Here is a 14434-nt window from a genome sequence, read left to right as displayed (position 1 = left end):
AGCAGTTAGCCTGATACATAGTAAGGGCTCTGTGGCTTTAGGGAAGAAGGCTCAACCATTGATTCAGTCAACATTTACTGGAGGGTGTCTGAAACCAGTCTCCTGAGTAGGTCAGAGGATCAGAGTTTTGGAGTTGTTTATCAGAACTCCTGCCTTTGACTAGAGGAGAGATGCCCCAGCTGGGTGTTTCAGAAGCTACTGGAAACTCTAAGCACTGTGTCAGATATATTCCATAAGTTTTGGTATGTTATAATTTCATTTTAATTCATCCCAATTTTTTTTCTAATTTCTTTTTTTTTTTAATTGAGGTGGAACTATTTTCCTTTTTATTATTTTATTTTTTTTTAAGGATTTTATTTATTTATTTGACAGAGAGATTACAAGTAGGCAGAGAGGCAGGCAGAGAGAGAGAGGAGGAAGCAGGCTCCCTGCTGAGCAGAGAGCCCGATGCGGGACTCGATCCCAGGATCCTGAGATCATGACCTGAGCCGAAGGCAGCGGCTTAACCCACTGAGCCACCCAGGCGCCCCTTTTCTAATTTCTAATGTGGTTTCTTCTTTGACCTATTATTAGGGTTATTTAAGAGTTTGATTTTAATTTCCACATATCTGTGAATCCCCCCAAATTTCCTTCTGTTATTGATTTCTAGTTTCATTCCATTAGGATTGGAGAACCTACTTATGATTTCAATTCCTTCATATTTATTGAGGCAACAAGTTAATATGTTATGGCTTAACATACAATCTATCCTGAAGAATATTATTTGAGCATTTGAGACAAATATGTATTCTGCTTTTGTTGAATGTGAAGCATTCTATAGTTGTCTGTTAGTTCTAGTTAGTCTATAGTGTTTGAGACTATTTCCTGTTTGGTTTTTTTGTCTAATTTTTTTATCCGTTGAAAGTAGGGTTTTAAAAACTTCAATTACTGTTGTATTGTCTATTTTTTCCTTCAGTTCTGTCCATGTTTGCTTAATGTTTTGGGGGGCTCTGCTGCTAGACTTCTCTGTGTTAATGACTTTTATATATTCTTGATAGAATGACCCTTTTGTAATTAGAAAATGTTCTTTGTCTTTGACCCTTTTGTAATTAGAAAATGTTCTTTTTGTTTTAAAATGTACTTTTGTAATATTACTATGGGTACTCCAGTTCTCATTTGGTTACTCTGTATATGGTATATCATTTTCTATCTTTTTGTTTTCAATCTATTTGAGTCTTGAAGTGTAAACCTGAAGTGTGTCTTTGTAGATAGCATATAGTGGGATCATTTTTTTTCTTTTACTCATTCTGCCAGTAGCTGCACCTTAATTGGTGTGTTTAATCCATTTACATTTAATGTCATTCAGGTATTCTATATTCTTCAATTTTTCTATTGTTTTATTAATTCTTGCAAGAGAGAAGTTGAAATATTGGACTATAGTTATGGATTATTTATTCTCTTTGTAGTTCTGTTTTTGCTTTGTGTATTCTGAAACTCTGTTATTGATGTGTAAACAGTTAGGATTGCTATATTCTCTTGATGGATTAGCTATTTTATAATTTTTTAATGATCTTCTTTATTTTAGTCATATTTTTTTTTATTCTGAGACCTGCTTTGTTTTATAGTAACATAGTGATTCTGGCTTTTTTTTTTTTTTTTTTTTTTTTTTTAGTGTTAGCATGGTGTATCTTTTTCCATTCTTTCACTTTTAATCTATTTGTGTCTTTAAACTAAGGCCTATTAAAATTTTTGTATATTTGAGGGGCGCCTGAATGGCTCAGTGATTTAAGCCTCTGCTTTTGGCTCAGGTCATGATCTCAAGGGTCCTCGGATCTAGCCTGCATCAGGCTCTCTACTCAGCTGGGAGCCTGCTTCCCCTTCTCTCTCTGCCTGCCTCTCTGCCTACTTGTGATCTCTTTCTCTCTGTCAAATAAATAAATAAAATATTTTTTAAAACTTTTTGTATATTTGAGCAAAAATCAATTCAAATAGGGCAGTGCCAAACCAGAAGTGATTAGGAGCACTCCACTGTCAGGTGCTAGTGGAAAGTCTTTCATAGAGAAGAGGTGGAAGCAAAGCAAGGAAATTATTCAAGTAGCTATAGCCTAAGTGGTTGCATTCTTTGAGAAAAGCTAGCTGGCTGTTTGTGATTGGTTGTACTTAGGTTTCAGTTTCCTAACCTTGAGGCATTATAGGCATAGGTTTTGGTTTGCTTGCCTAAGCTACTAAGGCATTAAAACCACCTTAGTCTGAAGGCTTCTTGTTCAGTTAATCTAAAAATACTTAAAGTGGGTTTCTTAGAGCAGGCCACAAGGGTGGTCTTTTTTTTTTTTTTTAATATCCATTTGACAATCTCTCTCCTTTTTAATTGAGGTGTTTGGACCATATGATAGGTTATATTTATATCTACCATGTTGGCAATTATTTTCTATTTTTCCTGTTTGTTCTTGGTTTCATTTCTCCTCTTTCTCTACCGACTCCTGGATTAACTGCATTTTTAAAATTCCATTTCATCTCATTTGTTGGCTTATTTATTATAACTCTGCATGTTATTTTAGTGTTTGCTTTAGAGTTTACAGGATATAACTTTAAGGTGTCACAATGTACCTTCAAATGATTCAATAACACGTCACACCTTACAACAGTGTACTTCAATTTCTTCCCTCTTGGCATCAGTTCTATTGTTGTCATACATTTTAATTTTCTGTTTGTTATACATTCTACAACATATTGTTATTATTTTTTACTTAAGCAGCAGTTATCTTTTTAGAAATATAAATAATGCACCTACTCATGTGATGATGATTTCTTGCAGTTTTCATTCCTCTGTGTAGCTCCTTGGTTTCTTGTTGCTATAATTACACACTTCCAACTCCTCAAGTGTTACCTGTGTTTAAGGTATGGATTTGTTTGCCCAAATGTTTTCCTCAGTGTCTTCTCCACCTGCAGTTTAGGTCTTCCCTGGTGTCCGTCATACAGCCTCTCAGCCCACTGTAGCTTATTGGCCAATGCTTATCAGTTGGCCCGGGACTGAGGGTGAGTGCTCAGTTCTCACTGAGACTCAGTCAAGCAGGCATTATGTCCCCAGGTCTTGGGGTGAGAGTTTATGCTTGGTTTTCCAAGTACCTCCTCCCCCAGCAGCTCTGGGTCTGACACTCCCGCAGGATCAGATTTGGTTTTTATTCTGTTGTCTTTCCTGAGCTGCTGTTGGATTTGCCAGCCCCCTAAAGTGTAAGTGTTTATTGCCCCTTCTCTGGCACTTAGTTCTGCTTTTGTTCTGTAGGAAAGATAGGGCAAGAGGATCTGAGCATAGTTTCATGCCTTTCCTGCAGCAACTGATATTCTTCTCTCCTGGTCTGTGACAAGAAGGTTGCTTTCTTAGGACTTCTGCTAATCATTTTTGTGAGTATGTAGTGAGGCTATTGCAAAAAAACCTATAAGTGGATGCAAATTTCCATGATACCTGTGGCCCCCAGGGTTTCTATTTTCTCTTGCCAACTCATAGTAGGTCTTTGCTTCAGGTAAACAAGTGCTGGAGTCCATCTCCCTATGAAGGTGTCTTTTCTTAGATTTCAGGTTACATGTTCGCCCTTTGAGCTGAGCTCTTTCATGGGTCCAAGAAAAGTGAATTTTCATATTTTCCAGATTTTTTTGATCTTGTAAGTATGAGGATGGTACTCTTTCTAGTTTCCTACATCTCAGGCAGAAGACATTATTTTAAACAACTGCATAGAGTTCAATTGTATGTCAATACAATACTTTATTAACCAGCTTTTTATTATGTAATATACTTATCTATTGTTGTTTAGCAAACGACCCTAAAACTTAGCAGTTTAAAACAACATCTATTATCTCATGGTCTTCTAGTAATGACTTCCAGAGCAGCTTAGCTGGCTTCTTCTGGCTCTGGGTCTCTCAGGAAGTTTTAGTCAAGACATCAGCTGGAGCTAAAGCTATCTAAAGGCTTGACTAGGGCTGGAGACCAATTCCAAGGAGGCTCATTCCCATGACTGTTGGCAGGAGGCTTCAGCTTCTGCTCCATGGGTCTCTCCATAGAGCTGCTTCACTGTCCTCTCAATATGGTAGCTTGCTTCTTCCATGGGGAGTAATCCAAGAGAGAGAATGAGGAAGAAGCCAAAATGCTTTTTATAACCCCGTCTTAGAAGTCAGTTACCATCCCTTATATCACATTCTCTTTATTAGGGCCACAAATACAGCCCACACTCAAAGGGAAGATAATTTGACTCTACTCTTTGAAGACAGAAGTATCAATTTGGGGATAAATTTTAACACTCTCACAGACAGGGTGTTCCCCATCTCACATTACTTGTTTTCCTATTAAAAGTAACGTTAAGGGGCACCTGGATGACACAGTCCATTGAGGGTCCAACTCTTGATTTCAGCTCAGGTCTGATCTCAGGGTCATGAGATTGAGCCCCACACTGGGCTCTGTGTTCAGCACTGAGTCCGCTTGTGTTTTTTTTCTCTTCCCCTCCTTCTGCCCCTCCTCACTGTGTGCTCTAAAATAAATAAAATAAAATTTTTTAAAAAAGAGTAATGTTAAAATGAACATCTGTATCCCTTGTTCATGTGTATGGATATAACATTAAAATAAATTCCTAGAATTGGAATTGCTAGATCAAATTATATATATATTTTAAAATGTTGAAAGCTATTATAAATTTTCTTCTATTATAAATTAGTAACTTAGTACTAATTTACACTTTTACCATCAGTCTATGAGGGTGCTGGCTTTCTTGTATCTTCTCCAACACTGAGTTAATTATCAAAGTTTTAAATGTTGGACAGTTTGGTAATGAAAACTGCATATCATTGTTTTGCTTCCTTTCATATATTTGTTGAATTTTTAATTAATTTTCCTGTGTATATTCATGTCCTTTGCCCATTTTTCTATTGTTTTTATTAATTTGTAAATCTCTTTATATATCAAGGAAAATCAGTCTTTTACCATATGTTCTGAAAATGTATGTTTTGAGTTTCTTTTTTTTTTTTTTTAAGATTTTATTTTTATTTATTTGACAGGTCACAAGTAGGCAGAGTGGCAGGCAGAGAGAGGGTGGGGGGAAGCAGAGCTGCTTCTGCTCCTGCTGAGCAGAAAGCCCAATACAGGCCTTGATCCCAGGACCCTGAGATCATGACCTGAGCTGAAGGCAGAGGCTTAAACCACTGAGACACTTAGGCGCCCCCTTTTAAGTTCCTAACTGTTCCTTTTTTCTATATATGTTTTTGGATCTTACACAGCCTCTATTGTCCGGATTTTCTTTTGTAGCTTTTGGTTTTCATTTTTGCTGAGAAAGGCTTTACTCTATTCAAAATTATTTTTAAATGTTTTGATTTTCATGATTTCTTTAAGTCACATAATAGGACAATATGAATAATTTTAAGGGTCTAGGTGAAACTTCTCCCCCCCCCCCACCATATTTGCTATCTAGTGATCCCAGTACCACTTTCACACATAATTCATCTTTTTTGTTTAGAACTAATTTGAAATGCCTTTTTCATGCTTTAAATTCTGAGATGAATTTGAGTCCATTTCAAGATTCTCTACTCTGTTCCTCTTATGTTTATTTCCATAGTATGTATTCTCCGGTACATTAAAATATTATATAAATCTACAATTTTTCTATTTTATAGCCATATTTGAGGGTCTGCTGGGTGGCTCAGATGGTTAAGCATCAGCCTTCAGCTCAGGTCATGATCTCAGGGTCCTGGGATTGATCCCCACATCAGGCTCCTGGCTGAGCCTAAAGGAGCCTGCTTCTTCTCCCTCTGCCTTTCCCCCTGCTTCTGCTCTCTCTCTCAAATGAAGAAATAAAATACTTTCTTTTTAAAAAGCCATATTTGAAAGTTTATTCATACTTAAAAAATAATACCAGATTACAGATGCAATTGACACACATTTTATAGAGAATTGGTGAAGCTGTTTTCTATCCTCATCTGAGAGTAAACCTGGAACTCTAGAGGCACTTGAAACATGTTGACTGAGTAAGCAAATCTTAATGTAGTAATCCTGGTCTAGGAGTTATAAGACTGGATTCTAGTCCCTGCTTTGCTTCAGGCTCACTGGTGACAGTGACAAGTGTCAAAGCTGTAGTCGAGAACTAGGTTTCCAATCCCTCTTGTAGCTTGGTGTGGCTGTGCAAGAAGGCTTTCACTAAAGAAATATAAGAAAATATACCACGTGACATTTGTAGGCTAGGTCTTAAAATGTTGCAGTCTTCCAAATTCTTTCTCCTTCCTGCAAGCTCCAAGTTGGGCATCCCTGAGACATGCTTTTTGACTATGTAGACAAGGACAAAGTTCTAGAAGATGATGGAAAAACCAGAACTTGGGACACCCAATGACTGTGTAGAGCAGAGCAGGTTGCATACACAATCCAGGCTGTCTCACGAGATACAACTATTCTTTAATGCACTATATGGGTAGATCTCTGCTACAGCAGCTTTCCTCTTACTAATATACAAGGAAAGTTGTATTCCACGAAGAAAAGGATTCTGTGGTCAAACAGGTCTGGGAAATTATGAGTTTAACAAAAATATACAGACTTCCTTCATGAAAGAGTTCTCAAATCCTTTAATTCACTAACTGAGATGAACAAAATGAGAAATAAAATATGTAGTATTTAAAAATATATAAACTTTTTTTTTCCAACATGGGATTAACTCATCGAACTCTTACACTCTTCTGCCTATTTTGCAAAATATGCTCTGGGAAATGCTGATTTAGAGGATATCCATCTTGTCTGATTATTTCCTAAGGCACAGCTGGTGTTCAGTGTGGACTCAGACAGCTTTCACAGATCCCGGGCTGGTTCCAGCCGGGTCACCTTCCTGTGGGGCTGCAGCATGCCCAGTCCTCAGCAGCATGTTGAAATGAGTCCCTTTAGTGGGCAACAGGCAACTCTAGCAAGCTATGGATGACTTGAATAACTGGCTGGAAGATTGTATCTGGTTTTGAATTCTTTTCCATTTACTCAAATAGAAAGAAGACATAAGTTTATTATTTACCCTTTGTTATTATTTCTGTTGTTTCTCTGAGAGGACACCTATAAGCAGAGCAAAAGTGTGGGGGTTAGCCAAAGGAGCCAGAGTGGAAGGTGAGAGTGGGTTACCACAGAGCACCTGGGGGCATCATCAGCAATGATGACTGGTCCCGACATGGTTCCTCTGGTCGTCCATTGTGATGCAAGTTTTAGGGAGAGGCTCCTCAGGTGAGGCCCGGGGGTTTGAGCACTTTGCACTCTGCCAGTACCACCAAGTGTGGCTGGTTTCGTAAATACAGAAAATGACTGATGTCCAAAGGACTGAGAAAGCTTTGGGCTGTTCCTATAGCGGGCACATGGCTAGTCAATGGTCAAGTGTTGAAGAGATCCAAGTGATGTGTTTTCTGACGATTCTGATAGAATCCAGAGATTCTTGTGTCCAGCTCCGGATCTTAAATATTCTCTTTGAGAAATGTATATGGTGATTGATAAGACGACCAGAGAGCCAAAGCAGAGAAGTGTGCTGAGAAACATACTCAAGACTGACTGAAAGAATGTGTTCTATAAAAAAGTGTGAAAATATGCCATCATAGGTTGGGACGGACTCTACTTTCTTTAGACTGGGTAGACCTGTCCAGTGCTCTTCATGCAACAAAGGGCCCTGTGTGCTTTTAAAAATCCCAATCTGTTAATTCACGGGCTTGGGCTCCCCAAGGTTCCCCACTTTGGGAAGGCATCGCCACAAACTTTCAAGGGGTGTTGCTTGCAGTTGTAGGTTATGATTGTTTCACCAAGAGCTCAGTTCCCACCGTGCTGGTCAGAAAAACTCCCCTAGAAGACTCCACAGGGGCTCTCCTCTGCTCCTGTCTGCCTCCTCTGCAGCTGGCCTCACCGGCACCTCACAGCTGGCTGGTCTCAACCCTCCTCCTTCCCCCACAATGTTTAAGAAGCAGGAATCAAAAGATAAGAGGATGGAGGGACTCACCTCCAAAGGTAAGTGGGGAGGAGTGAATGGACCAAGGATAAAGCCAGAAATGAGCTGAAAAATTCCAGAAATGACCAGTCAGAGAACCTGCTAGGCTGTGACTGGAACAGTGACCAGGAAGAGCATTGACTCTTGAGGTTGCTTCCTACTCTCTTGCAGATTGGCTGTGAGGACCAAATGAGGTTCTATCTGTCAAGCACCAGGGCCAGCCCTAACGTTAGTGCCTTTCTGAACCCTGTGGCCTAGCGGCCTCTGTCAATGCATCCTCCCTGCCATGCATTGCTCCTCCATGCCTCTGTGTCTATGCACGACCAGGATGTTCTTCTCTTTCTCCACCTGGAGAAAACGCCTGCTCCAGGAGACCCAGCCCTGAAGTCAGATCATCCCTGACTACATCAGGAAGTCAGTAGCAGGGTTCCATGCCCCATGTTATTTGTCACACTGTGTTGTGATGAGGTTTCCACATCTGTCTCCCCCAACTGTACTGAGAGCTTCTCACTCGTCTTCATGCCTTCCTGGTCTCTCCTGATGCCAGTACCTTCCTGAGGACAGGGGTGCTCAGGAAATAGGTACTGAACAAACAAACAAATAAATGTTCTATGGCCAAAATGGAAAACAATGCAAGTAGGAGGAAATAAGATCTCCTATGTGTTTGGAAACAACTTTATTTTTGTGTTCAAACAATCAATATTGTAGTCTACAAATGTGAAACACACCATCAAGAAAGATATTTTGTTGTTAGGAAAGGGGCACAAGAGGATAGCTCCACAACATAACTTCCTGAAAAATTTCAAAGAACACTCTGTTGGACAATTTTGCTGAAGATCCTCTCCCTGATGGTCTGTCCCTTAGTCTCTGCCCTTTTTTGGCCATGTAGTCAAAGGGCTTCTTTATGAACAAAGTAAGACACTTATTTTTGTTTTCTTAAATTCTGAAGTGATTTTCTTGAGTCACATGGGAGACAGGCCTCAGATGTTTAAGAAGTTCCCACTCCATTCCAGAAACAAATCAGAGAAACAAAAACTTAGCCAGATCCCACGTCCAGTGAGAAGTTAAAATCAAATCACGCTAACAATTTCAAAACTAACTAAATCCAAAACTAGCTTTAAAAGTAAATAACTCGAGAGGTCAGGGTGCTGGTTATTAGCCTTGATTTCTTAGCTTTCAGCCCACCCTTCTAATCACTGCTTTGTGGGCTGGGGCCACTCACCTCTTTTGCCAGCTGTTCCCTGTGAAGCCTGGCCAATAGAGCAGACTGACCAGAGGACAGAAGGGGGGAGAGGGACCTCTGTGTACCTGAGTTCCTGTTGGCATCCACCTGGCAACTGGTCTGCACTCTGAGAGCAATATCTGGTTTCAGTTACCACCCCCCCACCCACCCACCCGCTTCAAAGACACCAGCACCAGCTGGCAGCTCCCAGACTAACTTCCAGCTCCTGGGACACCTACGGGGCAGCACTTCCTCCTCAGAGGACTAACCCCAGCTATGCAAGGCCACCTCCAATTTCTTCCCTTTGCTCCCTCAGCCCTTGGGCTGGTAGATGCTTCTTGCAGTTAACATCTCCATGGTATCACATTATCACTTTTTCCCTCTTAAACTCTCTAATAGCTGGATAACAATTCTTTATACTAAATTCTTTCTGTTAAAATAACTGATATCGTGTCTCTCTTTTGTTTGGATCCCCTAGACAAAGTAATTCTAATATTAAATAATTCTGAAAATGAAAGAAGTAAAAATACAGAACAGAAAAAACAATTTTAAGTGGCCAAGATGTAACTGAAAAGTAATTTGAGAATAAATAACTAAAAATAACTCAAAACTAGTATCTCAAAACTCTGAAAATAAAAAATTCAGGAAATATAATGTTCAAAAATGCAACAATTGGGGGCGCCTGGGTGGCTCAGTGGGTTAAAGCCTCTGACTTCAGCTCAGGTGGTGATCTCAGGGTTCTAGGATCGAGACCCACATCGGGCTCTCTGCTCAACAGGGAGCCTGCTTCCTCCTCCTCTCTCCCTCTGCTTGCCTCTCTGCCTACTTGTGATCTCTCTCTGTCAAATAAATAAAATTTTTTAAAAATGCAACAATTGAAAATAAAATAATTGAAAACCAAATAAGTAAAAGATAATTAATAAGTGAATATAAAAATAAACAACCCCACTCTAAAATAACTAAAAATAACTGTGATTATAAATAACTAAAACTAACAAGAGAAAAAACTCTAAAACAACTAAAAACATTTTTTTTCTGAAAATAATTCAAAAATAATTTTAAAACTTCCAGTGTGGGGCGCCTGTGTGGCTGAGTCATTAAGCGTCTGCCCTCAGCTCAGGTCATGATCCCAGGGTCTGGAGATGGAGCCCCATGTCAGTCTCCCTGTTTAGCATAGGGTTGGCTTCTCCCTTTCCCTCTGCCACTCCCTCTGCTTGTGATCTCTCTCTCTGTCAAATAAATAAATAAAATTAAAAAAAAAAACTTGCAGTGAATTTTTAGTAGCTAAATAAGTAACAAAATATTTATAAACAAGTAACTTTAAAGCTATAAAATGAAATAACTAGAAAACTCAAAATAGAGGTTACCTAAAAATTAACTAATATATCGAAAAATAAAAAATAACTGAAACTAATTTTAAAACCAATAAATCTAAAACGAAATACCTCAGACATTAACTTGGAACCAACCCTCTCTGAAAGGATACAATCCTGGGACAAAGTAACACAAACACCACCGGAACGTTCTTGTGGGGATTCGGGGAGAAGAGCACAGGGCTGCCCCTGTCGAGTTTTGGCTCCTCCAAGCCTCGGGGAGGAGATTCTCAACGGATCTCCCCACTCCCGCCCCGGGAAAAAATTGGCAACGTCTGAAGGCATTTTTGATTGTCATAATTTGGGTGAACGGGTGGGAGAGGGCTGTTACTGGCATCTTGCGGGAAGAGGCCAAGGATGCTGTGAAATACCCTACAATGCTAAAACTGCCCTCCCCTCCCCGACATAGAATTCCCCAGCCCCCCAAAGTCTGAGTGCAACGTTGAGAAACCTTGGGCCGAGCGGTCCAGGACTGGGCTTCGCTAACCTCTGCAGACGCGCGTAGAGCGGCTCCGGGGTTCGCGCGGGTCTCCGGCGCTCGCGCAGGCGCGTGACAGCCTCGAGGCTCTCCGGCCTCTGCACCGAGTCCCCGCGCAGGCGCGTGTGGAGCTAGCCCGCGAAGTTGCGGGTCTCTCTGCCCACCGCCCGGAGGTTGCGCAGGCGCGTGGGGAGCCTCTCCCAGGTTCCCTGCGGCTCATACCGGGAGGGTGTGCTCCCCCGGAGGCCGTGGACCCTTAGTCTTCTGGAAGGTGGTCCTGGCCCTTCCCCCGCGCTAGGGTGACAGATTCGGAGGGTCCGAGGCCCGTTGGCTGCTTTCTGTGTAAGGGTGGGCCGGGCCCCCAGCGGCCGCCGCAGCCTGTGAGCGGAACGAAGGCGGTCTGGGGGCCTCGGCCGAGCGGGGAGCTGGGGGGGACTGGTGCCAGTGTCAGTTCTCCGGGGAGGGGGTCCTCAGGCATCCTTCCCTCGCCCGCACTGCTTATGCCCGTAAGCTAGCTGTCTCCCCGACCGCAGGGGCGAGCAAGCCAGTGGACCCTGGCTTAGTTTTGTTTGTTGTCCTGAAATTCAACAAGAGTCAGGGGAGCAATGGCCAACCAGTTCGCTTACTGTTCTTTCCTCTTTCACACTCACATGTCCTCATCGCCACCTTTTTTCCCCTGGATGCTTTCTCCCATTTCCGGGACAGATTTGGAGGAACACGTTTCATAACTGTCGTCCAACTGGAAAAGTCCGGATAGCTGTAAGGGAGGGCACAGTGGTACACACTCAGATTTGGCAATGCCGGGGAGTGCCCGAGCCTGGGCCAGGTGCAAGCAGTAATTCCCGGGGACAGGTTGGAGCCCACCCTAGCTCTCCCACGGGGCCACGCAGGATTCCGGCAGGAGCCCCATATTTATGGTGAGAAACTAGTGCATTGCTAAGGAGACGGGGTCATGCTAGTCTGGGAGGTCTGAGGCACTTTGCAGATTCAGTGACCTCAGCTTCCCGAGTTAGGCCTGGTCCTTCTGGGTGAGAATTATGAAAAGGGGGAGAAGGAGGAAACAGGGAGAGGAAGAAGCAGGAAGGAGAAGCTGATGGATAGGAATGAGGAAGAAAAATGAAAGAGGTAAGTAAAACATAAATTACACTCAGAGCACTGTTCTCCTTTTCCATTTCTTCTGCACCTTCAGGCTCCTCAGAGGTTTCCATGGAGATGAACTCTCTGCTGGAGCAGCCTTGGAGAAAGGGAAGAATTTGGCCTGCTGTGTGGGGGAGGTGATGGCCAGATGTTCCAGGCAGTTCCTGTCCTCAAGAACCCATTCTCCCCCATCTCTAACTCCCAATCTCCCAGGACCTGGACTGCCTCACCTTGGGGGCAGAGGTAGAGGTCTGTGATCTCCAGTTTCCCTCTCCCAGCTCAAAATTTTGTGAATGTGTGTGACTGAGAAGACATGTCTACATGGTGCTCATAGCCCTACTCCTTGTCCTCCAAGAAAACGGTCATTGTCTTTTTGTGCTTGACGACCTTCCTGCCCTCCACCCTTCTTCCCTCCCTTCTTTTCCCCTTGCCCCCCTTTCTCTCCCCTGACTACTGCCCATTTCCCATTATCGTGGCAACCTCTGTCACTGCTGTCCCCACGGGAAGTCAGAGAAGCAAGTACATCCTGCCTCTCTCTCCAATGAACTGATTCATTAATGGGCCAGTCATGTCACTGTGCACCTGTCATGTCCCTGGGGCTGATAGACACTGAGGGGAACAGCAATGCCCCAAACACTGAGCCACTCTTTTTGCCTGCTGGGGTGCCAGTTGGTCAAAAGTTAAGCTTCACATAACCCTGTAAGAGCTTTAGCTCCATTTCACAGATGAGAAACTGAGATGAGGGAGGAATAATCATTTGGCCAAGTTCTGTCGACTGAGTGGCTGAGCGGCAGCTGAGTAATCCATCCCGCGGGAATCTGAGTGCAGGACCAAGTTTCTGTTCAGGTGACAATTCAAGGGCAGAGATTGGGATGAGGCCTTGAAGGGCATTAGCAGGGCATGGGGAGTGGGGGATCCTAGACACGGGAATCCCAAAAGAGCCTACAGTTGGGGGTGGTGGCACAGTTTTACCAATGAGCAGGAAGGGCACATGTGGGAACACTTTGCAGCCCAGGGACTTCCCAAGCTTCATTCTGGGACCAAGGGCTCTCTCCAGAGCAGCCAGGCAGCCCCTTCCTGAAAGCCTCCAGGGATCCCACCTGATGCTGGAGGACTGATTGTAAGGCAGCTGGACACAGTTCTCTCAGACTGCAGCAAACCTGGTTTGATTTCTAGTTCCAGGACATGGTAGGGTGAGGGGTTGAAGGTAGAGGAGAAACTGGCTCAGGGAGCTGCCTCCCACTGCCCTCCCCCAGACAGGATTTGGGGCATCCACAGTAACACCCAGAGACATCTCTCTAGAGCAGTCATCCAACACAGACCCCCTTACACCGGGGAGCAGACAGGGAGGATGAGGAATGGCAGTCTTGCTGAAAGGCTGTAAGGGAGGACACTGGAGACATTGCCCTGGACCACCCTCTCCCCAACCCCGTCTGAACAGAAAGACAATGTCTCCAGGGTCTGTGGCCTCAGTGCCCCAGACAAAGCGGGGTGGGGGGGGACCCCAGAGCCACCTGCTGGGAGGGCAGGAGTGGGGCCTGGCCTGAGGCCTCAGGCAACTATGGAGCACTCAGGGTCTGGGGGCAGCAGGACTAGGGGGGTGATAGTGCAGCTTAAAGACCTGACAGCCAGTTCCAGCCACTCTGCAGTAGGTGACACCTGGGGTAAAATGGCGACCAGGCACTGGTAACGGGTTTCCCCTCTCCTGTGGGCCCAGCCAGAGGAAAGGGGACCCTCAACCCGGCACAGGGCTGCCACGGGGGACCTCTCACACATTTGGCCACAGGTTGACTGCATCATTTCAAGGTCACCTGGGCTTTTTCCTGCCTTCAGGAAGGATCTGCCTGAGCCTGGAAAGAAATGATCTTCCCAGTGCTTCATGACCCAGATGCCACCTCCTGGCTGGGGACTGTCAGCACACAAGGCCTCCTTCATTCCTGGTATCACGGGTGAGGTGGGGGAGGCCTGGAGTCCCTCGGCCCCCCAGTTTAGTCTAGACCAAAGTTGTCTATATGCCTTAGAAGCAGCTCCAGAGAGATGCCCATTTTCCATCCAACAGTGGACACACATAACACGTCTCTGAAATGAAAACAAGTTTATGGAAAAATATTCCCCTTACAGGTATGATATTCTGATCTGATCTAGTCTGTTCTATTCTACTATTGTATTTTACTCCATTGTGTTCTATTCTATTCTATCCCATTCTATTCTGGGAGACAGAGGAGGAGAGGGGCTGTGGAGGTGGTGGGCTCCCCCACAATCACCTTGT

General features: G+C 43.6%; 1 protein-coding gene across 3 annotated transcripts in view; it reads right to left on the bottom strand.

Moving 5' to 3' along the window:
• Positions 1 to 11214: 11214 nt before the first annotated feature.
• MCF2L2 (MCF.2 cell line derived transforming sequence-like 2) overlaps positions 11215 to 14434 on the bottom strand; it is a 251185-nt gene continuing 247965 nt past the window's right edge. For 2 of the 3 annotated variants that reach the window (XM_032339584.1, XM_032339564.1), the window contains 2 exons: positions 12174 to 12289; positions 11215 to 11785 (listed from right to left, as the gene is read on the bottom strand). In XM_032339584.1, the coding sequence (XP_032195475.1) occupies positions 11675 to 11785; positions 12174 to 12289 (227 nt within the window). In that variant the 3' untranslated portion in view covers positions 11215 to 11674. The remainder of the gene's footprint in view (positions 11786 to 12173; positions 12290 to 14434) is intronic. The other variant, XM_032339575.1, reaches the window with a different exon arrangement.

The sequence above is a fragment of the Mustela erminea genome, chromosome 1, assembly GCF_009829155.1.
Source record: "Mustela erminea isolate mMusErm1 chromosome 1, mMusErm1.Pri, whole genome shotgun sequence".
In the NCBI taxonomy this organism is placed as follows: domain Eukaryota; kingdom Metazoa; phylum Chordata; class Mammalia; order Carnivora; family Mustelidae; genus Mustela; species Mustela erminea.
This window is presented reverse-complemented; position numbering and strand designations above follow the sequence as displayed.